Source organism: Myripristis murdjan, chromosome 1 (genome assembly GCF_902150065.1).
Source record: "Myripristis murdjan chromosome 1, fMyrMur1.1, whole genome shotgun sequence".
NCBI lineage: Eukaryota > Metazoa > Chordata > Actinopteri > Holocentriformes > Holocentridae > Myripristis > Myripristis murdjan.
In genome coordinates, this window is record NC_043980.1 from 31,672,456 (window position 1) to 31,699,007 (window position 26,552).

Genomic DNA, 26,552 nt, shown 5'->3' on the forward strand with positions numbered 1-26,552 from the left:
TTGAAGTAAAATAATCTCTTTACTTCTGTCTTTAGCTCCTTTTTTTCTTATTCCCATTCTTCACACTTCTTTTATTACATTATTACAGGAATACAGTTAGGGCACTTTGATCTTTGCCATCTGTAGTATTGTTTTCTGGTGATTTTGGTGATGAAGAAACTCAAACCTATTCCACTGTTGCTCTCATTGTAGGTTGCTGTGGATAAGCACATCAGCTGAAAGCCTAAAATGTCAATGTAATGTAATGCTAGCAGGTTAGCATGGGTTTAATTAGTTTATTAATCTAATCATCCTGTCCAGGACACATCCGGATTTCAGACCTTGGCCTGGCTGTCCAGATTCCTGATGGAGAGACGATACGAGGGAGAGTGGGCACTGTTGGATATATGGGTAAGAGTTGGACACAATTAAACATTAACATTGTTTAAAAACCTTCTGCTACACTTCTTCTTTTCTTAGACTTTTCACCTTTTTGCAGTTAAACACATTGCAGGCCTTCCTCTGCCCATCTCTTAACTTACTCCACCTCTTTATGAACTTCATCAACTCTCTGTTACCCCTTTTCCACCACGGCTACTGTCCGCAGAATACAGGAACCTTTTTGAAGGACCAGGAACCTTTACCCTTGTTTCCACTGGAGGAACCGATGACTCTTTTTTTTCTCTGGGTGTTGAGTCCTTGGACCCCAAAATGGTCCCTGTAACTGAGGCAGTACTCCTAAAGTTGTCTGGGACCAGCAAGGAGAAATTCTAGCACAAACATCCCTGATTGGTATTTTGCAAACAGAGTGTAAATGTCACTCCCAACATTTTCAAAAACAGGAGTGAGTGACAACAAACACAAATTATTAAAACATTGTGCTATCAAGAGATCAGAAAAGGGTCATGTGTCTCTTGATTCAGCCACTCTGTCAGGTTTCCTATATAATCTCTTTGTTTCTCTCTCCCTCCTCCTCCCCTCTCTCCCCTCCCCCAGCTCCTGAGGTGATCCAGAATGAGAGTTATACCTTCAGCCCGGACTGGTGGGGGTTGGGCTGCCTGGTTTTCGAGATGATCCAGGGCCAGTCGCCCTTCCGCAAGCGCAAGGAAAGAGTCAAGCGGGAGGAGGTGGACAGACGAGTGCGCGAGGACCAGGAGGAGTACTCTGATAAGTTCTCTGAAGATGCAAAGGACATCTGCAGACAGGTGAGGATGAAGAGATGGAAGTGAAACATGGTTGTGGACGAACTGGGAGGAGGAGGGAGATGAGGGGCACTTTGACAAGTTATTAGAGACTGGTGGCAGGTGTGGACGGGGTGGCACTTAACTGGGAAGGTGGTGGCATGGAGAGAACACGCTGAAAGTTCAAAGAACAGGTGAAAAATAGTGTCACACGGCCCACAGATTTGTTTGTGTGTCCATTATACCAATTATACCCAGCAGCGGTGCTAAAATTCACGGATGCATCTCAATGCTTCAGGCATAATGTGTAAGATACAGCTACATTGGTTCAGAAGGCCTGGATGACTACAGAGCTGGAAGTGAATCACGTTAAAATCCATGTGGTTTTGTTCATCGATATGATATGCATGTCATAATGATATTGATCGATATCGATATAACACACATGATTTATCTTTAGCATCACCTGTCTGCTTCTGTTGTTACTTTCACATTATGTGCGCTTGTTCCCTGCATCTGCTCTCTCTCTCTTTCTTTCTGTGTGAAGGTTCACATAAGATCACATGATCCCCGCTTCCCTCACTCAAAGAAAACAAGCGCCCCCTAGCCCTCTCCTTTCTGTCATCTTCACCTTGTTTCCTCTAAGATGTTATCTGACAGAAACTTACCTCACCCCACAAAATCTCATAAATCTTAAGTGTGGACTAAGTTTGACTTGCATTTAGATTGTAACTATATGTGATTTACCAATATTACATTTTCTTTTGGTATCAAAAATGTGTCTCCCACAAACAGATGGAAACCTGATTGCCCTTCCCTCTCCTCTTTATGTCACAGTGTGCAGAGTCTGTCCACAATGACAGTAAATTTCTTGTTTGTTTGTACATGAAACTCATCCGTATTCCACTGGTCTCCAAGGCTTTTACCAGTGTGATAATGTTCTCCTCCGTAGTTCCCCTCAGATCAAAACAAAACTATGCACTGTTTCTTTTACTGGCCACAGCATGTTTTTGGAGGAGTATAGAACTTAGGTATGTGGCTTTGGCTACAACTAAATGGGAAATTCTCTCAACTTGTGGCCACAGAGCATCTTTAACCAGTTCCAGAGGTGGTTTAAGCAGTCACATTTTAATCCATCAACTAGGACTTGGCAATATGAAAAAAAAAATCAAATATCTCTGATCAAATACCTCTGTCAATACTATGATATTGTCAAGATGACTATTGGTGCTTTCATAAAATATTTATACACCAGAGATTTTTTGATAAACAATCATTTGTAATGTAGATATGATGACCAAGCAGGTAGAGGCAAATAAAACAACAGCTACAACAGAAAATTGCATTCCCTTGTGCCACCTTCAGGTACAGCCTTAAAAACCAGGAAAAGACAGCACATGTTACGATATTATTACATCCATATCCCAGGTTATATCTGGTCTCGTATCATAATATCAATACAATATTGATATATTGCCCAGCGCGTTTACACCTATATTTTTATGTGGACAGGTGCAATCAGAGTAGTATCTTAACCCTTAAGATGCATTTTTTAAAATACCATGTGTATATGGAGTCCATGTGTCTCCGCATGTGTCTGTCTCTCCCTTTGGGTCAGTTATGTGAAATATTTGGCAGTAAATATGAAAGTGTTTGTCCATATCAGCTGTACTTCCTCTGTCCTTTGCAATCCCACTATTCTGTGCCCTCCCTCCTTCACTATTCTCTTCAAGAGGGAACCACTGGGCTGCTTTGGTTCAGAGCAGGGGGAGATGGGACGTTTATTTGTGTGACATGGTGGAACATTTTGACCCGAGGTTCAGCTGAATCAAAGACTCCCCAGAGAGCGAGAGAGAGAGAGAGAGCAAGAGAGGGAGACAGAGGGAACAGAAGAGAAGAAAGGTTTTGGGCAAGAAATGGGAGAAAGATAATGAGGAAGGGGGTGGGAAGAAAAGAGAAGTCGTGGCCATACCAAAGAGATGGCTATTACCACAGGCCAAAAATAGACAAGAGATCTGTGTTGTCAAGAGTAGAAAGTGAGAGAGTGAGAGTTGGCTTTGAAGCCTGGGGTAAATTGGGCAAGAGTTGTACAAGAGGTAGAGAAACAGAGGGCAAGTGGGTAGAGAGTGGTGAGAGAAAGTGGGAAACACAGATAGGGGGGCGAGAGGCTATCAATACATTGACTGTACAAGCCACCACCTTCTGGGTGACAGCAGAGGCAGTCAGGGTGCCCACTGGTTAACCGAACCACTAAACAGCACTCATCCACTTCACAGGCCCACTGTAGGTGGTGTGGTGGTAGAACTATCTAGAATCTCTTCGTGGAAGGAGAAACAGCGCTTGGCTCTTATTCTTACCATGGTGGTCCTGTGTTGACTGGTCCATCTGTGTGTGGACTTGTATCTGTCTTTATGAGTTGATGTGGGGTCAGATACACATAGACAAGAGGATTTCATGTGGAGCACAAGCATGTGTGTTTTGTATCCGCTGAAGAGGAAGGATTAGACTAGTTGTAAAACTGTCAGGAGTTATCTGACATCACATTAGCCTCCTATTCATACTCTGTAACATAAAGTATACTGTATATGTGTTTCTGTGTATGTGATTTATGGAGGTGAAACCTAAGGAACCAATCTTTAACTTAGATTAGGTGTATGTTCTTTTTGATAACAAATTAGAAATGTATCAAGTAACAATTTATCTGCTGAAACTGTCTGGGCAAACACACAGATACACATAAATGAAGCCAGGACACACAGTTCCTAAGTGAGTGTAATCATAGTATTTTGACTGATTTTTGTTGTTGTTCTTCCTTTTGCTGTGTGTCAGCTGTTGGCAAAGGACCCCAAGGAGCGACTGGGGTGTCAGGGCCAGGGGGCGATGGAGGTTAAACAGCACCCCATCTTCAGAAACATCAACTTCAAACGGCTTGAGGCCAACATGCTGGACCCTCCCTTCAGCCCTGACGTAAGAAGCATGCACACATTTACACACTGTACATAGAGGCTCAGTCCAGAACCCGAAACCTTGGCAAGCTGCAAATCAGCATACAGGAAATACCATTGTTGCAAGTAAACAAACACTTCCAGTGAAAGCTAGTTATCATGGTAGCTCTTGGGGGTGGTGGAACACTACAGCTTGGAGAAGCGGGTGTGTGACTGCAGTTGAAATCCCAGTCTTCTTGAGGAAATGAAAAGCACACTGCCCTTGACAATTTAAGTGGAGGTGCCCTCGTGCAATGTAACTAGCCTCAGCAGCAGAGGACTATTGTTAAGTCTCAGGTTTAAATGCAATATGTGTAATTGTGTAGTGATATAGGCCATTCTTTAAAAAAAGAAAAGTCTATAAGACTTCAGTCATCTTCCCTGGATAAATAAAGGTTAAGAAAAATCTCTGAATCTTTTACATTTATGGACGCCTAGTTGTGATGACAATGCTATGCAGAGAGAGAGAAACACTGCATTTTAGCACCATAAATAGACAGAGTAGGGGAGAGAGAGATTGACCCAAGAGGTTAAATCAATAGCTGAAAGTAGATAGTGTTATCTACATTTCTATTTTGGGTTATTCAGGTCAGTAGGGCCATGGTGAGGAAAACAAAGCAGCAAAGACTCTTCAGGAGTGTGAATGTTTTTGTGTACCCTCTGACACAATGTATTTCAGGTTTTGTTTTCACATTTTGCCCCCAGTTGTTGTAGTCTTTTAATTATACTGTTTCTCTCACTCACTTCTTCTCATTCACTTTGTCCGTTGGCCCCCCCCCCCCCCCCCCCCCCCCCCCCCATCATCTCTCCGCCTGTTTCGTTCTCAGCCACGGGCGGTGTATTGTAAAGATGTCCTGGATATCGAGCAATTCTCAACTGTCAAAGGCGTGAACCTTGACCCCACTGATGATGACTTCTACCACAAGTTTGTCACAGGCAGTGTCTCCATCCCCTGGCAGAATGAGGTACTGCAAGCTCAGGGGACTGAGATGATGTCACCTTTTACTCCAGCAGTGGAATGATACAGTCTAGCGCAATATTGGTGAAATAGTTATAATGGTGGGAAGCAGATCAAATAAGAAAGATGAATGTGTATTTATGCTGTTAGGTGTTGGCACGTTAAACACGTTCAAATGGCTTTGAACGTGTCAACAGTTGTTGAATGTATATAAGACAGTTGTTGGGTGTTGTTTGACGTTGAAAATGCCCATGCCCAGCCCAGCCGCAGTCACTACAGCCACGTTCATGGCTGTAGTGTCTGTTGTTTTGCAAGTGAGTGAGCAAGAGTTACTATCGACCACCACCAAACTGTGAATGGTATCAAGCAAGATAACCCAGCCTTCCTCTCTTTGTAGATGATTGAGATGGAGTGCTTCAAAGAAATCAATGTCTACGAGACTGACGGGACACTGTGCCCCGACCTGGACATGAACCGACCGAACCCTCCACCAAAGAGAGGCTTCTTCTACCGCCTCTTCAGAAGAGAGGCAAGTGCTAGCGCTCCAGCAACTGTCCGAGGGGGTGGGGGCTAAGGTACTTTCTCTCTTCCTTCCTACTTTTTTGGCCTTGTCCAAATTCAACTCCTTAAGGCCTTACTGCCAAACTCCTGTGAACTTCTACAGATCTTGTGAGGATGCCGAAGAATATGCAAATTGTCACTTGCAGTAATGCCTTTCCAAAGTACAAAGACGTTTTGGGTTGGTTTAGAACAAGGCCCTTCTTTTACTCTCTCTCTCTCAGGGGTTGAGCATTTGTGCCCCTTGTTAATCTCTTTGCATTTTCTTCCCTGTACTTGTTTTCATGCCACTTTGTCTCAGAGGGTCAAACAAGAGGATTCTTCTTTCAGAGAAACAGGGGATGGAGAGTGGTTGGATTGTGGTTGAGGGGAAACTTATAAGATGAACTTTCACAGAATGGGTTTGTCTCATTTTCATGGAGGCTTATTATTACCATGGTTCCTATTTAGGATCATTCCTGATTAGAAACCTAGAGAAGCTTAAAAGGAAATGTCACATGATTAACATAGAATTGTTAGCAGAAATGAAATGTCAGCAGATTCCATGGTATTCCAGCCCTCTAATGAAACTAGACAGTAAAAATTAGAACGTTAGATTCATTACAGCTAACTACCTAATACCAAGTTAGGTTGCATCTGGTAGGATGACTAGTGACTGTGCTAGACAAGTCATGTTATGGTATGACCAGAGTTTCAGCTCAATGCTTGGTCTTGTGGGATGTTCTGTGTAGCAAAGGAACAAACTGATGTTTCTTGAAATTTCAACAAATCAAGGAACCTACTTGGGTGTGTTATATGTTTCCTACTGTATTGAGACAGTCATAAGTGGTAATATTTCCTCAAAAAGGCCACCTAACCAGGAAGCTTCCTTTTACAAATGAGACAGACCCAATTTTTGTTAATGGATATGGCTCTGCCCTGCATTATGGGCTGCAACTGCTACTCGTAACAGGTTATTTCACCTATTTTGGGTTAACAGCTGCTAATAGGTTGCCCTGGTGTTATCTATAATTTGCCACAAAGACCTCATATTTTTCATTTTGTAATTTCATCTGCTTTTCTTAAATTGCATGTGTTACCACATTATCTTTCTCATTGGTTCCAAGTCAGCTGGTAAGTGCTGTCTGTGATTTTATTAGTGTGACAGACTGAGCAGTCTTAGCACTACAACAGCGCATGCCTCTGGCTGAGCAAAACCTTTGTATTGCTGGCGTTTCTGAGTTCTCATCCTAAATAATATTAGGCTATTGATAGCCTTTTTTTGATGAGCAACTTTTGGAAAAAAAAAAAAAAGTGACCGTATTTTAGTAATATAACTTCACTTTTGAATCTTCCTAGGTCTGTTTTAAGAGCGGTTATAGTGATGACGAGAATGAAGAACCCTCGCGACTTTAAACCACTCCCTCCTCCTGCCTCCTCCCCCTGCCGCCGACCTTCACCACCAACTCCACCCGAGCGCAAATCTTAGGAACTCAGTGAATGTTGACCTGTATTTATGAGCTGTATTAAAAGTGTATTATAATTAAAGAAAAAAGTATGAGTTTAAAGATTTTGTACATTTGTACTTGAATTTATGTCTAGATGTATATTTTCACTAAAGGTTGTATTGTACAAAAAGCCATAAAAGTACCACTTGAATGCATACATAACATTTTTATTTCCTTTATTCTTTTGGAATGAGTATGGAAAATGTGTATTGAGGATTTTTTTTTTTTTTTTTAAGAAGCACAGTACCAGTAGTCTTTTTGTTTTTCTTAATGTAGCATAAGGCCTTTGTTTTATATGTGCTGTATGTTTGTTGTTATTGATTTGGCCAATGTGACGTGTTGTTAGCACATCAGTCCACCCAGTTACAAACTAACCCTTAGCCTCTACACCCCAAGGCTCAAGTAGATCTGAATGAAGCGCATGGATCCCAATGATATGTGAAACATATCCAATCTAACATTGCCATATTGATGCCATGCTGCTTAAACCTATCCTTTTGTTTCCCAGATCTATACCAGCTCCTTTGACTGAGAGGTACAAGTGGTTGGCTGGGAACTCTGTAAAATAATGAGCCATGTCCCTCCCTCAGCCCAGTTAGGCAGGTTAGATTGAACTGGTACGTGCAGGGTGGATGGCTGGTATTGGTGTTGGGCTATGTGTTGTGACTGGCATAAGCAAACAGTCTTCTAGGTGCCTGTATCTACTCGATTTTAGCAGAGATGGCATGTATTTATTTCTGACAATCTCTTAGTCAACATGTGCAACACATACAGTAACCTTAAAGTACAAAAGCAGTAAAACATTTTGTAAACTCTTCTCATGATGTAAGGCGTACAAGTCATTCCTAAGCTGCAAAAGAACCAGAGGACTAATCCATTTTAGATGCCTGACAGTGTATCCCTTGGGAGTTGCTAAAGTAGATGTCTGTTACAATATTCACTCAGGCAGAATGTTTGTTGGTGATTCATCTTCTTCAAAACTCTTGTTTGTTGTACTACCTGGCTGTGCCATGTTTTCGCAACTTGTCCATTTACTGTGAACCTGTACCATGCGCGGCACAGAAAACCTTTTCACCCTGAAGTATCTAGTAATTTGTGTTTCTAAGGCTAGGGGCTGGTGCTGGCTGAGGCTTTCTGGTGAATGAGTTGGCTGTGAACATGGGTTAGATGATGGCGATGATGATGATAATGATGATGATGATGATGATGATGGTGGTGGAACCATATTGTAGATGTGAACTGCAGTCGATACTGGCTTCATCTGCATAATGAATTGTTGTCACATCAAACTAACTTCCATTGACTCAGATGTCAGCAGCGATTAGCCAAGGCATGGAGTCATGATGGAGCCTGATTTGGCCTCTTTATGTTTGTGCTGTTTGCCTGTTGATCATAGATAATAGCCCAGTGACCGTAGACCCCTATTTATATCCAATGGCTTTAGCTGTGCCTGTTGTAGAGAAACATGAAACCCATTTATGACAGTGACTCCAACCATTCACCATCCACCACTACTAGTTCATTAAATTCCTGTATGTCGTTCTCTTATAGGAATGACTTGAGACAGTTGTTTGTTTGTGTGTGAACAGGGAAGGATGGGGAATTGACAAATCAAATCCTGCCTTTATAATGACTGTCATCTATGTACAGAAAAAAAAAACTCTACAACTTAAAGAACTACAATTTTTGTGCACTTTTTAACAGGAGGAGGAGTTATATCCTTCCAGATGAACTGGTCATGGTCAAACTGACATTCTATTTGTTACTTAAACATGGATCATACTGGGATTAATGTGTTCATCTTTACTGGCATCCTAAAGCGTTTTAAGCCATTTTGCTTTTGATTTTTCTAGTTGAGATAGTCATAGTTTACTCCCCACCACATCTTTTAATGCTGTGAATACCCAGTTTGGACATGCTGGCTTTGTGTGTATATCAAACTGTATCCATATACAGCTATTGTTATATCCATCGACATACCTAAGTAAATTTGTACGATCTAAATTTAGCCACACCTTTGTGATGTCATCAATTACAGTGTGGTTAACTAAAAGGGTTAATGAGAGGTGATTTTTTACAGGTATTTCCATATCATAATGAACAAAGACAAGAAGACATGTCTGCCTTTGACCTTTATAATAGTTCAATGTCATGAAACCACTTGAATTTTACTTTAAGGAGACAGTTAATATCCACATTAATTTGATATGATACAGTTACAGGTTCCAAAATTAGAATTGATTTCAAAGGCTTGTTTGGCTTGTTTTGAAAACACTGTGCCCTGCAACACATTCCATAATCAGATCAGGAATATCACACATGCATCTAGCTCCTGTTGCTGGCTTGTTGTCACTTGACTTCTTGAGTATCTTGGTTTCTTTCTTCTTATTCTTTTTTTTCCCTTTGTTCTCCTTTGGTTGCTCTCAGGCACATTTTGAAGCCGATTTCTTGCAGATGTAGATTTTAGCCATTTAGCTCTTCGCCTCAAAAAACTTGTAAATGATGTATTTCTAACATGTAACTAAGCTCTTCAACACACACACACACACACACACACACACACACACACACAGGGAAACTGTGTTTGTCATTCATATAGCAGTAAAGAAATGTTTAGTTTCATTGCACTATGGTGTGTTCTGACAATGACAATAGGAAGTGTCTTTAACTTGTTTGCCAATGATACCAAAAGCAACATTAAATAAATCATTTTTTTTTTATTATCTGAAGAATTTTACAAAGACTGACAGCCTTTATTGTATGTGCCAATTACCAAGTTTTAAGTTATGACGCCCCGCCTTTTTCAACCTTTTTCCTTCCATCCATTCTGAGAGAATTCCTACACTTAGAGGAACTTTAAACCGCTCAACAGTTTTGAATGTCCGCACTAAGTGCATTGTAATGCCTGTTTAAAAAAAAAAAAAAAAAAGAAAATACATATGTTTTATTACTCAAGCATGTATCGGTTTGTAATACTTCAGGTTCCTTGTATATGTAAATGATGACCTTCTAGTGCCAACATATCACACTGGTATCTGAGGACAACTTTATAAATGGCAAGGTGACCAGCTGAGTTGGCCCTGTTTGAATACAAGACAAGGGTTGGTGCTCTCCTGCCTTCCTCCAAGGTAGAGATCAGTGCATCAGTCTCCTAAAAACAGGGACGACACTCACCAGAGATGTTCAGAGGAAAGAGATGCTCAATTCCTTGATTCTGTGTCACTGAATCTACTGTTGAGGTAACCACCGATGTATACCTATATTTAGGTAGATTCTCATTGATCTGTCCGGACATGCTAGATCAGTGATACTTTCATGGAAGGGTGAAATGACAGATGTGTTCTTGATATTCAAACAGGGCCTTGGACTTCTTGATTTTCTTCTTTTTTGTATTTGTACAGTCATGTTGTTCAACCACTGCAGTCATTGTAATTCTTGTACAAGTTGTATCACTGGTTGTTGTACCATATCTGACATTTGTAATTATGAAATAATACACTGCCGTTTGTATAAAAAAAAAACCCACTGGTGTCTTGATTTATTTTGTCCTTTTAATTTTGTGTTTATGAATTAACACTGATTAGATGGGATGATTTTTTTTTTTTTTTAAATAATCTTATTAAGTTGCCAAGACATGTTTTGAAAAACAAACCATAATAAATAACAATCAGTGTAACAGCAGTGATGTGGATGGGCTTGTATTAAGGCCCACAACAGCCTACTGGTCCCTTTTTGCTAATATAAGTGCATTATTTTGGTCCAGTGGTGGACTCGTGGGAAATACACCAGGGCTGGAAGACATGGGGGTGACTGCAGCACAGTGGCTATTGGTAGCAGTGCCTCTCCTTGTGCTCTCTCCCATTCGTTGTTTGCCCACTCTCTCCTCTACCTGAGTATGACATGGATAAGATATCATTTGTCCTTTGGGAGCATGTGACAGAGTCAGCCTGAATGCAGAGAGTAATGTTGTATTTTCATTCTCCCTGATCTGATTTACATGAAGTTCACATATGGAACCTTCATTGTTTCACACCTTGCACTCATCTTTGCTGCCTCCTGTCATTAGGGAAAGGGACGGGTACAATGCCGATGTCATAATAATCAGATTTTACAGTCCGCACGGGATTTCAGCGGTCCCGTGACAAACGGCAACAACACAAAACGTTCGCTAACACCTATTGGTCCTTTTTACCGTCCATCAGCAAAACCTTGCACTCTGATTGGTCACTAATGTTGCACACTGCCCCCTCCCCACTCCCTGTCAAACTGTCACATCTCCCACTTCCTTGTGAGATTTGTCGGGGTAACGGAACCCTATATCAAAGATGGCTTTTTATCACCCGGTATTCTGTTCGTTCACGGATAACATTGTGACCAAATAAGAGCTATCTTCCACTGAAGAGGAGGCGCAGAGGTGGTTGTAGTTGCCGCGAGCAGTGTTTTCACTCTCGTCGCGCTACGCACCGCTCGCTTCCCCGTGTGCTTGTCCCCACCGTGCTAGCTAGGTTAGCTCAAATTGTAAATATTAGCTAGCCAGGCTATCTTGCTAACTGGTTGCTAAAATGGCCACCATGGAGAAACTGATGAAGGCCTTTGAGTCCCTCAAGTCATTCCAGCAGCAGCAGGGACCACCGACAGCCGAGGAGCTTGTCCAGAGACAGTAAGTGAATTGTTTCGGTAGCCGTGGGCGGAGAGTCAGCTAACAATCCTCGGGCTAGAGAGGCAGTCCAGCTAACTCGTTAGCCATTGCCACTCAAGTAACGTTAACGTTTACTTGCTAGCTTGAAGCTAGCTAAGCTAAATTGATATCGCTAATCAGAATTTATCTGTTCTTCAAGGTACGCTTTTAGTCAGATGTGTCGCCCGTGGGTTGCCTCTTGGAAACGTTATTACAAATGCTAATCCTTTAATATTGCATATTTTAAGGAACTGCCCTGCCACTGATCGCTGACACAAATAGCATAGCCCTGCGCACCTGCCAAATGGGCTAACATACACACGACCCACTTAAATAGCTCGATTACAGGCTAATAGCCATGGGATTGAACTCGGAACAACAAAATTGAAATATTTGTGTGGGACTTATTATGCGAATGGACCAGCTGCATAGATGTGGTAGCAATCTGGACTCGCGTATCTCCATCCCATCCCAGTCTTTGGAGCATGAGGTGCTCCTCATCATTTTGTCTGGAGTGACAGGGGCACTGTGTTGATTATATTGCGTTATGGTTTGATGGTGGTTATAGTAATATTGTAAGATTCCACCAGGTTGTAACCATATTAGTAGTCTTGGTCTTGAAGTTAGCATGCAAGTTATCTGCTCTACACAGCGTTATACGTGACACAATGTAAAGCTGTGTACTCCTCGATTTAACTAAACAGCTCAATAGCTGCCCATCAGCTGATGAACACCCTGCTCTGCGTCCTGTTCAGTGCTAATGTGGATAGTTTTGCATTGTAGTTGGAAGCAGGCATATCTATGTTGCAGTAATTTCAAAATGAGCATGGCCAATAATGAAAGTCGGTAGGCTGAGTATCGTATCTGCTAGGGCTATGATGATATGATGTTAAGATTCATTTAAATTTTTAGTTTTTGATTTATCCTCTAGTTTGTGGATGTGAAGTTTCATGAGGCTCTGATTATCCTAACAGTCACAGTGGGTCATTTTATACAGTGATGTCAAGTTTTAAAGAATGGTCTCACTACAGTGAAATGGCTACTATTGGGGCTAATATCATCACATATGAATAAATATAGTCTCATTGTCTCAGAGTCTCAGCTTTCCAGTCAGATTCCACGATTGCTTAATTCTCAGTATGTAGAAACACATCGCTTTAGGTGAGGTGAAAATAACATATTTGTACTGCATGCATGAAACTGTGAGGGCTTAGCATAAGGTGGGCATGTCTACAAAGGGGAGATCCGTGGGTGCCCATAGGCCCCATTTTCATTCAGATATATGGAGTTGGAAGGCCAAGGGACCCCTTTGAAAATGGCCATGCCAGTTTTTCCCTTGCCAAAATTTAGCCTAAATTTGGAGCAATATTTAGTCCCTTTGCCGAAAACTTAGCATGACATGCTTGGTGCCAACGGATTCCCTTGGTCATCTTTATTTTAAAATGATTTAGTGAAAAGAAAATTGATTTGAAAATTTAAAAAAAAAAAAAAAAAAAATCACGATATTTAAGGGAATCAATTTTTTCCCCCCACCCCCTAGTATCTGCTGTTATGATGTTTTGAGGCCATTAGCTCCTAGTTTATCACAGTCTGTCTCTTTCTGTCTCCCTCTCAGCAATTTAGCCAAGGACTGTATTCCACAGATTGCGACAGGGTTTTATGCTCCTCATTCAGCGTTATGGTATCTGATTTATTGTGAAGGTCTTATGTCTAGGTCTGTCAGCATAAAGGTGCACTGGGGCTTACTGTCACACCCCCTTGTGCAGAGCTGTGCACAAGGGGGGTTGTTGTTGTTATAACGAAAGTTTGACAGTGGAGTTATTGGTATGTTATGAGGTGTCGTGACTTCTAACACTCAGTATACAGTCTATTCTTTTACAAATTTATTAAGCTCCTGCTCAGCAATGGAATGACTTCCGGCAGCGGGATTTCACAAACACTGTCCCTGTCTCTTTCTCTTTGCTTTCATCTTTCCCTGTTTTTTTTTTTTCTTTTCACACTTTCTGTCTCCCTTCTCATGTTCTCTGTGTTTTCCTGCCCCAGGAAAAAGGAACAAGCTACCACCAAGAAGGACCGGGTGACCCATTGCCTGACAATATGTGAGAACATTGTGGCTCAGTCTTTGAGGTAGGCCTTACCAGCTGAACCAGAATTTAGTTTGATTTGACCAAATTTTTCAGTGGGATAACAGATACAGCAAATTTAGGCTTTGCATTTGATATTTTGGAACTTTTGGCAAAACTCCACTAGTCATGGCTATAATCATCAATAATTCTCCATAATGACTCATCCCACCACACAAAATCTGATTAACCAGCTAGGTACTCCAGGGATTATCTGTTTGTGTGTTGTCAGAAGCATTTCACTTTTGTGTGTGAGTGGTAATACACAGTATGGACAAAAGTATTCATTCAGTCCCATTGCCACAGGTGTATAAAATCAAGCAGGTAGCCATGCAGTCTTTACAAACATTTGACCAGACCACATGAAGTTACTGAGGTGCGTAGTGCGTAAAAGTGGCCAACGCTCTGCTGACTCAATAACTGCAGAGCTCCAAACCTCCTCTGGCATTAACATAAGCACAAAAATTGTGCACCGGGAGCTTCTTAGGATGGGTTTCCATGGCCAAGGAGCGTGCATGCAAGCCTTACATCACCAAGCACAATGCCAAGCGTTGGATGGGGCAGTGTAAAGTACGCCGGCACTGGATTCTGGAGCGGTCGAAACGTGTTCTGTGGAGTGACGAATCAGGCTTCTCTATCTGGCGGTCTGATGGACGAGTCTGGGTTTGGTGAATGCCAGGGGAACATTCCCTGCCTGACTGCACTGTGCCAACTGTAAAGTTTGGTGGAGGAGGGATAACGCTATGGGCTTGTTTTTCTGGGATTGCCCTAGGCCCCCCAGTCCTCCCATCAAGCACCTTTGGGATGAACTAGAAAGGAGACTGCGAGCCAGGCCCTCTCGTCCAACATCAGTGTCTGACCTCACAAACGCTCTTCTGGATGAATGGTTAAGAATTCCCACAGACACTCTCCAGAATCTTGTAGAAAGCCTTCCTAGACGAGTGTAAGGTGTTCTAGCTGCAAAGGGGGGACCAGCTCCATGCTAATGCCCATGGATTTAGAAAGAGATGTCAGAAAAGCTCCTGTAGGTGTCCCAATACTTTTGTCCATGTAGTGTACGTGTGTCTTGATGGTAGTGTGTGAACAGCACAGAAAAGTTTGTGATTGTGGTGTCAGTGTTTATCACAAATGTAAACTCTGCCTGTTTAGGATCAAATGTGCAGTATGTGTATAATGACACTTGCCTTCACTTTTGACTCTATGGTGCTGGGAGCAGAACGTCTCCGGAGTTCCAGAAGCTGCTGGGCATCGCCATGGAGATGTTCTTGCTCTGCAGTGATGATAGCGAATCAGATGTCCGGATGGTGGCCGATGAGTGCCTGAACAAAATCATCAAAGTGAGGAAGACCCTTGAAACATGTGGCTTATGCTCTCATCGCCATCCTCACTCCACTCTTTCTTTTGAATGCTGCATTCTTAATAACATTAATGATCAGTTAATAATCATTAATGTATTAACTGTTTTTCAAGGATACTAAAGGCTTCACAGTAGAATCATTAAATTTTGGATTTGTGTACTAGGGCTGGTAGATGTGGCCAAAAGTGTTATCATGTTAAAATTGATCATATTAGCCAGTAGCAGTAATCATTAAAATGCATCATCTCTGTCATTTCAATGTTTTTTTTTTTAAAAAACACTTTTTTAAAGGTTGAAAGAACTGACTGAGCTAGAGATGCCTGTGTTATCAATGATATCCTCCCCATTTGACCTAAGTACTGTGGCTATGGGGATGTCTCTTTTCTCTTTGGTCGGTTGAACTTCTGTTGCAAGGGACACACATTTTATTCACCTCCCTTGCATATCTAAACATTGATTACAGAAAAGTAGCATGTTGTGTTGTGGTGGATGCGTGCACCCTTCTATTGTTAGTAATGGGTTTCTCTATTCTAACCACACAAGTAGCTTTTCATGTTTCACCTCGTTGCTTGTGGCAAAGCTTGAACAGAAATAACATTTACATTCATCAAACGTGTTTCATAGTTATGTTTATTGCCTATCCTCATTGTCTTTGAACCAATTTGTCACCAGGCTCTGATGGACTCTAATCTGCCTAGGCTGCAGCTTGAGCTGTACAAAGAAATTAAAAAGGTAATCAGAAACATGTCAATATTGTTAGTTTTTTATTGCCATGCCAGGGCATCTTGCTCACAGTCATGTAGTATGAAAATGAAAATGTTTGGTGAATTAATAGTAGCCTGGTATGGTGATGAAAGTGGTGGTAATAGTGCTTATGGATGATTGTGGGACTGTGTGTGTATCTCTATAGAATGGTGCCTCTCGGAGCCTGAGGGCAGCTTTATGGAGGTTTGCTGAGCTTGCCCACCTCATCAGACCACAGAAATGCAGGTATAACACTGTTACATGAAGGGCGGCCATTCACATTGTTTAAATGATGAAACCACATTTAAAAGACGTAAGCCCTACCTGGAGCACGGCAAAGACTGTGCAAACAATAGCAGACTTAGCTATCTGAACAAAAACATTAAGGATCTAGCTTCACCAAAATGGTGTGTTGATGTCATTGTGTGATGAGCTGAACTGGAAACCAGGTTGCTCTACTGTAGGAGGTCCAAATCAGAGGCTACAGCAAGGAGCCTTTGTAAGATTGAGGAGAAGAACTCGAACTCACGTAATGGTTGGCTAATGTTCAGTAGTTCAGTTGCATGTTCAGTGTCAGACATATCACCAAATGAAAAATGTCAAATTCTTATTACTGTTTGTAGCTTTGATTTTGTATTATGCTAACATTATGTTTCATAATACTTAGAGGCACAGTCTTCTATTTATTATTTTTCTGTGAGCTGTGTCTTCTAGCCGATACTAGATGACTTTAGATGTTCAAAATTGTTCTGTTAAAACAGTTTATTGGCTTCAGCTTAAGCAGTTACCATTTGTTCGGAAATAGATATATTGTCAACAAGATCATTAAGCTGACTGCTAGATTAGCTGATTTTATCAGTCCATGGACTGCAGTTGTGAGGAAATTTCACGTTCAGCATTGTGCATCGACCACTCTATTTAGTTGCTCTTGCCTTTTCTTTGGACCTTTTTGGAAAACTCAGTCTCCAGGTCTGCCCATCTTTCTAGTATATTGAAGGATCATTTTTTATGTATATTTTTAACTTTTGGTCAAAAAAGTGAGTGAGATTGCAGAGAATAATGTAAAGTAGCATACCTTCAAACACTTATTTCTCTTAATCTTTCTTCTGTTTGTGGTCCAGACCGTACCTGGTCAACCTGTTGCCGTGCCTGACCAGAATCACCAAGCGACAGGAGGAGACAGTGCAGGAGACGCTGGCTGCAGCCATGCCCAAGATCATGGCAGCCTTGGGACATTTTGCTAATGATGGCGAGATCAAGGTATGCATACAGAGGGCTGTAAAGAACAACTGTTGGAAACTGTGTGACCTGCCAATGAAATTGACACAGTGGCTTCTTTGTAATTTTCTTGGTGCAACTTTTCCTTTTGACTAACTTCAGAGCAAGTGTGGTAGGTCCTCTCCTGTTCATTTTCTGTTGTAACTAATTAGACTTCAGCTTGATTTGGTTTACCTCAAAGCTTTTGTTTTATAATTGGCTGAAACGAAATCTGAGGCCTCCTCTGACAAGACTGTATTCCCCATTTAAGTGTTCAATTGTGGAGGATTGCTGCTCAAGTGCTGTCAAAAATATCTCTTGTTGCAAGTTGAGATACCATCAAAGTGGTAGACATATTACTTGTAAAGTCTGGATGTAATAATCAGTTTTTGATGTGATAACAAATTGTAGTAAAAACAAAAGTATTTAATTTTATCTGACATATGGTGTATGCTTCTGTGTTCCATACTTGATTATCCAATATATCCATGGTTTCTACTGTTTCTGCAGTATTATGTATTTAAAACAACAGCAGTTATTTTTTTTGAGGGCAGGGCCACCAGTGTGCCAAGTAAAAAGGAAAGGTTTTCATTGTTCCCCACAGTGAAATTGAGGGAGGGGCTGTGGTTGGCCCTGGTTGTTCATCTGTTCATCAGTCCACTTGTTAAACACAATATCTTGGACCCCACTGAATGGATTTTCACAAAACAGATGTGTGTCATTGTACCTTTCCAGCATTTTTATAAATACACTCATTGGTGGAAGGAGGAGCTACAGCATTTGTTTACTCATTTGTTCATGTGCTGCATGACATCTCAGACACCGCCGCATGATGCATCTCTCTGTTGGGTATCAGCATTTTACAACACTAATTGACCTCAAGGAGGCAATTCTATTAAACATAAAAAACAAAGAGAAATATTATCTCCATCTTGGTCAAATATAGACTGCATCATGTGTGGAGAATGACATGTTTACTGTTTTTTTCATGATTTTATTGCTGTATTGCTGTTCTTGACCAATGTCTCAAGTTAAATTCACAAATGTTGATTTAAAAATCTCTTTTTGCTTCCAGCTATCTGTTAACCTTGGCAAAGGTTATGCTTGCCATTTAAATATGGTATTTGAGATCCAATTCTAAAGATAATTTTTTATGAAATCATAGTATTGTATGTCCACACATGGCCTTAAAAAGGCATCTCCACCGGCCCTTTGTGTTCAAATCTGTGTCTGCATTACTTTTGCCTGCTTTCTCCATCTTTTGGCATTGCTTATTTGCCCATTGAAACTGGATTGCATCCAGATTATGTGGATTTCTGATCAAAATATGAACCAGATCAGAACTTCACTTTGTTACTAGCAAAACACAAATGTTGTGCATGTCATTGAGGTGCAACCATAAACATTTTTGATTGATTGACTGAAGGAATAACTATTAAGCTTATGAGGACACTCCTGTAAAAGAATACCCATGGTTCATTTTAGAAAGTGAACACAATCAAGCTTTGAAGCTTATTTCTGTTGTGGTCCAACCTTGATTGTCCCAGGTGCTGTTGAAGTCCTTAGTGGCCAATCTGAAGTCCAGCTCCCCCACTATTCGACGGACAGCAGCCAGCTCAGCTGTCAGTGTGTGCCAACACTCCAGACGCAACAGCTACTTCTACACCTGGCTGCTGAATGTACTGCTCGGTACGACAAACAAAATCTGATAGTTATATTGTTGCAGATACACACCTTCAGGGACACACTCCCACACACATATTCTTGGATATAAACATGTACAGTACTAACACACAATGCCTTGCAGATGCACACAGATGACACACTTTTGCAAATATGCACTGTTTTAGGTATATTAATACATGCTACATACAATTGATAAAGCATAGATTTGTGTGTACCATAGAAATTGAATGAGTGGAAGCGGTGTGGGCCTTTATCTCAAAGCAGATCAGAGTATCTCTGGGTGGTTCACCTTTCCATGGCAAAAGCTGTACACATTCAACGCATGCCACCGTGTTCGCAGAGCAGTTTTTTAAAAATAACTTTATTGAAACTACCATTGTGACAAAAGGCCTGTGCCAGTTCTACTCATTCAATTTCTATGGTGTGCACACATACCCTGTCCTTCATATGAATTCAGATGAGAAACATATACACTAGATACAGGTACACACATCTTTAACTCTTAGCAATCCTTTCTCCAGGCCTTTTGGTTCCAGTGGACGAAGAGCACCCCAGCCACCTAATCCTAGGGGTGCTGTTAACTCTGCGCTACCTTATGCCTCTGCTGCAGCAGCAGGTCAACACTACCAGCCTCAAAGGCAGCTTTGGAGTCATGAGGAAAGAGGCTGACGTGCAGCCAACACCTGAGCAACTACTGCAGGTAGATGGAGAGGAAGCAGATGTGTGTCAGAGAGATGGCATGCATTTGTGCATGTTCATTTGGCCTACAGAATTGTGGCTTTATTTTAGTGAATAGTTGGATCATGTTATCAGTGATGATAGTGAAGCTGCTTGAAGAAGATTTGAAGAAGACAATCATCTTACTGAACTTTTAACATCACATCACATTATCAAGATAGTCACAGCTTTTTCTATGACATTACAACTTTCTTGTTCAATGAAAATTGCCACAAACCCATCTGGGGACCTAACAAATCATTTTATTTGTTGGGCTGAACCTTAGAGGCACCTATTACATTTTTGTTAGATAAATTAGTCAGGCCTAGACAAGAGAAATCTTTTTGCTGTGAAAAGGACAGTGTTTTTTTGTCTTAAGCTTTGTTGTTTTGTTTTCACTGACATGAGGTAAGGTGCTTGAGATTTCAGGTGAGGGAGTGTGGCTAGCTTATAAATGTCCTGGGAAATTGTGCAGCCTTTTTGCACATGTCAAGCCTATGTTCGCCTAAGATAAATAAATATTGTGCTCAGAGTCCTGTTGAGAATTAATCTTACATTTCCTCCCATGTGCGTTTGTTTCTTTGTGTGTGTTTGTAGGTGTATGAGCTGACTCTCCACTACACTCAGCACCGAGATCACAATGTGGTCACAGCTGCTCTGGAGCTCCTGCAGCAGATGTTCAGGACTCCGCCCCCAGAGCTTCTGCACATGCTCATCACCGCAGGAAGCATTCCACATGCCACCGTGTTTCGTCAGGACACAGAAGGACGTGCGCGGTCTGGCAGCATTCTTGAGCTCATTGGTAAACATGTCTATCAATCAGCCTCACACCTCTTAGCCGTTGGTTGTAAAATTTGGCACTGTGCTCATAAAACTTGTCATTCCCTTGCATGAAGTCATTCAGACCCATCAGCATGCATTACACTGCTTTGCAGTGATATTAAAAAAAAAAAAAAAGTTTAAAAAAAAAAAAGGTATTTAATTATGGTGCATGACCTGAACATACATCAAAATGACAAAAATGGTCACATCTACTCATGTACTCCTTTTTTATTTAATTTTTTTAATTAGCATAAATAGGTCATATATTTTAAATAGCACGTGATAGTAGAATGGAGGCACTGTAGAATCTCGCTCTACATATGTATTTGTTTTGCAAGTGGTGGGTTTGATTAAAAACAAATGATGGCTTGGTTTGGACCAGCTATCCACTCCAGGGGGCCTTAAATTGTTTCAAGGCACACTATGGAATTTTATGCAGCTCGATAGTACTGAAACATAAAACAGATATGGACAGAACATGTGCGCTGACACAGTTACAAGCTTCATTTATCATAGTTAGAGGCTGTATTTTTATAACACAACACAACTTATGTTAGCATATCAAGTTAGAAATGTTTAATAGAGCTGCTTGAAGTGTCAGGTCAAGGAACAGCCACAGAAAACAAGGAAAACATGCATTTTAGGCAACATATACTGTATATGCAACAAGTCATAATGGTCACATAGGACAGCCTTAGAGTGAAAGCAAAAGTCGTACCTTGCTAATTGCTTAGGCTAACCTATCCATAGCACATGTTGCTTTCCTAAACAACAAAAGCTGATCATTAGTTCCATGGATGCATTTTAGTCCGCTATTTAAACTTATTTCAAACTGACTTGAGAAGTCTGCTCATTCAGCAGCTTGAAATGTGTGTGAGTTGCATGCTAACATCACTCTTCACTGACTGCCTGGTGCTGCGTAAAGGTCATTTGCACCTTTGAACGAGCAAAATATTACATATTGTGCCTTTAACCCATAGTGGCATGTGACAAACTGTGTTGGTGCTCTGCTACGGTTTCTGCCGTGGTCTCTGTTGGTGGCCTTTTTGTTTGCTCACTAACCCATTCCCTAAAGTTGTCTGTATTGAGTTGTCTCTAATTCCCATGGGTCTTTTGGAGCTCTTGCTGCTTCTCTCTCCCTCATTTCCTGTTTCTGCTTCCTGTTTCCTGCCATTTGCAGCGGGGGGAGGGTCTTCCTGCAGTCCACTCCTTCTCAGGAAACAGAAAGGTGACTAGTCTCTCTGTCTCCTCTGTTCTGTCCTCTCCTCGGTTCACTTCTGTCTTTTTACTGACACTTCAGTCAAGGCTGGGACCAATTTACCTCCTGTTCAGTCTCTTTAGAAAGTGGACATTCTTCAGAAATGTTCTTGACTTGACATGGATGAGTCAGCCAACTAGTTAACAAATAATTGATACTAAGTGTTTTATCAGTACAAAATATGATGTGTCTGCTGTTTTCATTTAGAATAGACTCCATTGAAAGTGAATTGTCCCTGTCCTGGTTTCAGTCTCTCATTCCCTTTTGTGCCAATTTCCCAATAGGGACAATAAAGTTAACCTTGAACCAGTTTTACCAGTGTTTATTCCTATGTGTTATTTTGTCCTTTTCCCTTTGGTCATTCTCAGGTAAGATGCTGTCTGGGGAGGAGGATGGCTTGGAGGATGACCCCGAGAGGACAGAGGTCACCGCTGGTGCCTTCACAGGTGAGAAACAGCCACCAGGAGGAGCACTTTTTAATATGTTGTATTTTTAAAAAAATATTTAAAAACTCACCCAACTTATGGCAGACCAGCCCAAATCCTGTCCACCTACCCAAGCCCATTTTCCCCTGCCCAATACAACCCCAAAACCTGCCAATCTGGCAATATGGGTTCTTTCTGACTTTGAGTCAAGTTTACACTGCAATGAAATGATTGACTGCTCCACTGCTGCTTGATTTATGGTTTGAAATTTGTGTGACAACATGATGGAACCGCTGTATACAGTAGGGATGGGATGATTGACTGGTTTGTATTGATACATGGACTCGTGCAGGCATGTTGTCAATGCATCAGAAGATCATCCATGAAGAGATCAAATTTTGGGATGACATCGAGATGCATCGGTTTTTGTGTCTTTGCATCGATAAAAGCCGATCCTTTTAATTATTAGATGTCCCATGTCTTTATGTAGAAACAGGACCCATCCAATAATTTGATATTATGGACTATTTCTCCGACGTCACCTTACGTTTTAGAGTGGAATGGGACTGCTGTGTAGCAGGGGTTAGGGGCATGTCACAACCAGTAGCAGTAGGTTTTCATATTGGACTATACCTCATTGTTGTCGTTGAACAACCCTAATAGACAGTCACTTCAGTCTCTAACCCAGTCCCATTTTATGCCCACAAAATGCCCTTTCTTAATGGTGGGCGGGGCACCCACCGCTGTCTATGGTAGGGGAAACACTGCACATAGCTGAAAATACTTCGAACTGTTAATTGCGTTTTGTTCCTAATAATGTTTTTAAGTAGTCAAGTAATGTACCGTAATGTTAAACATTGCTTATTTTTTTGTATTTTTAATATATGATGAAGGAATAATAAGTGAAACAATACATTTCCTGATACTGCAGTGTCAAGTGTGATTGTGTGAAGTGAGTGTGAAGTGTGAAGTGAGTATTAAGAGGCAAAAATGTAACACTTGAGTGGATATGCTGTGTTCCTTTACTTCATCCGTGGTGGTTGGGGACAGACGGCTCCTCTGCAGCCCAGGTCGACATCATCACTGAGCAGCCACGCTCCTCCCAACATACCCTGCAGCCTGGGGACTCCGTAGACCTTAGCGCCTCTTCAGAGCAGGGTGGCGGCGGCGGTGGGACATCTGCGTCGGACACCCCTGAGTCACCCAACGACAACGAGGAGGACATGTTGAGTCGGAGCTCCAGCGGCGGGGCTAACGTTACCCCGGAGACAGCTGACTACACCACACCTGAGAATGCGACACCAGAGGGAGGACCCCTCGGAGAAGCCGGGACACTGCTAGGCACCAATGACCGCTCCCTCCCACCCAGCGACTCCTCCCAGACCACCACAGAGGGCCCAGACTCCGCCATCACCCCCTCAGACGTCTCAGAACTGGTCAGTGTGATTGTGTGGCTCTGTGAGTGAGGAGATTTATTTTGGTTTCAGAATACAGTTAGATGATACTCTGTCTCTCTGTGTGTTTGCGTGTGGAATACGAGTTTGACATTGCACCCTAGAAATGTAAAGATTCAAGTACCATGTAATTTTGTAATCAATAATTATCAGCAAAATAATGATAAATAATGGAATAATAATCATTCTGCCTAATGACCTGATCCCTGATTTATGGGTGGTGCCACACTTCATAGAATTAGGATCGGTAGAATGGACAAAATCTTCCTCTGTGCAGCTTTTTTTTTTTTTTTTAAGAATTAATATCTTAAGTAATATATTGGATGTCATCAAACTTTTCATCAAAAGACAGTTTGAGAACAAGAACAAGTGATGTGACATCCCCCACTAGGGATAGTCATTTGTGTGTTTGTGAGGTAGGTCAGGGTTATTTTGTTATTCTACTATCTTCCCAAGACCTGTTGCTATTGAAATAGTCCATTCTGCTAATTCTACCTCTATGGTCTTGCCCCATCTCCTTTATTCCTCTTCCCCCCTTCATCGCAGTCACGCACTCCATTGCCGCGGGTGATCAAGCCATCCCCACCCTCTCCGACTTCCACCGAGGGCCCCGATGCCACAGACAGCGACTCCTCTGTCTGCACTTCTTCCTCTTCCTCCTCTTCTTTCTCTTTCTCCTCCTCTTCTTCCTTCTCTGCCACTACCTCCTCTAGCACTAGTGACAAGGTCAGCCGATTGGACACTTTGAAGCAAGTGGGAGGGGCTTGCTTGTCTGTAGTCTTCTGCCTTTTTTCATTCTTTCTCTTTTCATTCGCTTGTTCGTCGAACCCGTGCACGGAGTTTTCCCTGCCTTTTGCCCCATCTTGCCCCGTCTTGCCAGCTTTCTTAGAGCTACTTTTCCCTCTTGTACTCAATGATACTACATTTTGCCCCTTCTTTTTTCCTCGGTTCTGTGTTTAGTAATTTCCGTCCAAACTGGAAATGCTTTTCAAGGACCTTTGCAAAAACAGGCAATCCCAACATCCTATTTTACTGGCTTGCTGTGAAGAGTTCAAAGTAGAAGCATGATGGCTATCTATTCCTTTGAAATTTCCCTTCAGATTTTGTTAACAAATGTCCCATGTTCCTGTAGGCTGTGACGGGCTTTTGTTCCAGCAGAGGCCAGTCCTGGAGCAAAACATAATTTAAAATTCTTGAATGAAGAGCAGTTTTTCTTGCTGGGAATAAACTTAGCTAAACTAGTCGCCTTTGAAAGCATCTGTTTCTCTATCCTAGTTTATGTTAATCAGAGAACTGGGGTTATGCACACAGCCTAAAAATCATGTGAACCTGAACTACTTTATATTAGTTAAAATGAAAGGGATTGGCCTGATCTAGGAGGACTCTATTTCAAAGCTGAATACATCTTTGGATCAAAAGCTTGCTCTTCCTGACAACCAGAATTGCAGAGTTCTGAAGCCTGTGCTCTTTCCAGTATGAAGTTGATTTGTTCTGTTCTGCGTTTACCCAAGCATGTCTCAACGGTATTTAACGAAGGGAAGATTTGTTTGACTTGCCATCCAGTCATTGTTCGGTATGCTGTGTCTTTGTCTTCAACCCCAACAACCGTAACCAGCTGATGAGTCTACTGTGAACTGGACTAAAATATAGTTTATGTATCATTTGCATGTGCTTGCATTTTAAAGAGGTTTTATCTTGTGTTTCTCTGAAATAAGTGTACTTCCCTTCAGGAGATGTTTGTTGTGTGTGTGTGTGTGTGTATGTGTGTGTTTGTGTGTGTGTGTGTGTATACTTAAGGTGTTGGATGGCAGTGAGAGCCAGTACTCAGGTATGCAGATTGGAACATTACAGGATGAGGAAGATGAGGGAGCAGCACCTTCCTCCCATGAAGAGCAACACCCAGAGCCCTTCTCTCAGTCAGCATTGGGTATGGGCAGTATTTTTTTTCCTGTCATACATTAATGATAACACTAACTTCCCCATCAACGGCCACTGAAAATCAGAATTGGCACACTTTAAGCTAGTGGCTAACAGAATAAATACTTTATCACATTTTTAAAATGTCAAGTTGATGTAGAGGTAATGATGTATAGCAGAATTCCCTGTATTATGATACTAACGTTGTTGTGGCTCCAGTATTGTGATAGTTATTCTATCATATAGTGCGTGGTGATTCTCACCCCTGTCTCTCTTGTGTAAATAAACAGACACACTTGTGTGCAATGAGAGCAATCTATCAGTATTGCATATTGAGTTTTTATTTTTTGTTTGTGTGTTTGGGCATGTGTCTGTGCAGCTCTGAGCAAGCCTCATCTCTTGGAAGGCCGAGGTCACAACAGGCAGGCTTCAGACAGTAGCGTGGACCGCTTCATACCAAAAGACGAACCCATTGAACCTGAACCAGAAATCAAGGTACAAACACACACACACACACACACACACACACACACACACACACACACACACACACACACACACAGAGCCCCAGGCCAGTCTTGAACACTTGAAATTAAAGCTGACAGTATTGTCCTGTCCTACGTCTACTTCTAAATTCTTTCTTATTCCTAGCCGTCGAGGATCAAGGGTCCAATCGGGCACTACACAGACCAGGGGGTGGAGCCTCTGGTGCATTGTGTACGACTTCTTGCTGCCTCCTTCCTTCTGACAGGACAAAAGAATGGTGAGAATATGTAAATTGGTCAAATTATGTATTCATAATAAACAAAGTAATCATAATTTTATCTTAAGAATCATAACATTTCTGGAGCACTTACCAAAACTGTTAAAGTGCTTAACAAATATGTAAAAAAAAAAAAAAAAAACAAAAGAAGAGAAATGTGAACAAACAGAAAAAGAAGGGGGAAAAAAATAGGGGTTGACCCAG

General features: G+C 41.5%; 2 protein-coding genes across 8 annotated transcripts in view; both read left to right on the forward strand.

Annotated features, from left to right (window-relative positions):
* Positions 1 to 10,316, forward strand: part of grk4 (G protein-coupled receptor kinase 4) — a 51,631-nt gene extending 41,315 nt beyond the window's left edge. Inside the window, exons 11-16 of one of the 2 annotated variants that reach the window (XM_030052298.1) lie at positions 301 to 390; positions 976 to 1,184; positions 3,990 to 4,127; positions 4,972 to 5,109; positions 5,500 to 5,677; positions 6,999 to 10,316. In XM_030052298.1, coding sequence (XP_029908158.1) covers positions 301 to 390; positions 976 to 1,184; positions 3,990 to 4,127; positions 4,972 to 5,109; positions 5,500 to 5,676 — 752 coding nt within the window. In that variant the 3' untranslated portion in view covers position 5,677; positions 6,999 to 10,316. The remainder of the gene's footprint in view (positions 1 to 300; positions 391 to 975; positions 1,185 to 3,989; positions 4,128 to 4,971; positions 5,110 to 5,499; positions 5,678 to 6,998) is intronic. The other variant, XM_030052288.1, reaches the window with a different exon arrangement.
* Positions 10,317 to 11,416: 1,100 nt separating this feature from the next.
* The window catches only part of htt (huntingtin), a 51,665-nt gene continuing 36,529 nt past the window's right edge, over positions 11,417 to 26,552 (forward strand). For 4 of the 6 annotated variants that reach the window (XM_030053378.1, XM_030053614.1, XM_030053458.1 and 1 more), the window contains exons 1-15: positions 11,417 to 11,807; positions 13,869 to 13,952; positions 15,165 to 15,285; positions 15,978 to 16,037; positions 16,216 to 16,295; positions 17,171 to 17,309; positions 18,854 to 18,995; positions 19,514 to 19,692; positions 20,307 to 20,511; positions 21,712 to 21,759; positions 22,158 to 22,235; positions 23,265 to 23,650; positions 25,466 to 25,595; positions 25,965 to 26,080; positions 26,237 to 26,348. In XM_030053378.1, the coding sequence (XP_029909238.1) occupies positions 11,710 to 11,807; positions 13,869 to 13,952; positions 15,165 to 15,285; positions 15,978 to 16,037; positions 16,216 to 16,295; positions 17,171 to 17,309; positions 18,854 to 18,995; positions 19,514 to 19,692; positions 20,307 to 20,511; positions 21,712 to 21,759; positions 22,158 to 22,235; positions 23,265 to 23,650; positions 25,466 to 25,595; positions 25,965 to 26,080; positions 26,237 to 26,348 (1,978 nt within the window). In that variant the 5' untranslated portion in view covers positions 11,417 to 11,709. The remainder of the gene's footprint in view (positions 11,808 to 13,868; positions 13,953 to 15,164; positions 15,286 to 15,977; positions 16,038 to 16,215; positions 16,296 to 17,170; positions 17,310 to 18,853; positions 18,996 to 19,513; positions 19,693 to 20,306; positions 20,512 to 21,711; positions 21,760 to 22,157; positions 22,236 to 23,264; positions 23,651 to 25,465; positions 25,596 to 25,964; positions 26,081 to 26,236; positions 26,349 to 26,552) is intronic. The other 2 variants (XM_030053538.1, XM_030053871.1) reach the window with 1 other exon arrangement.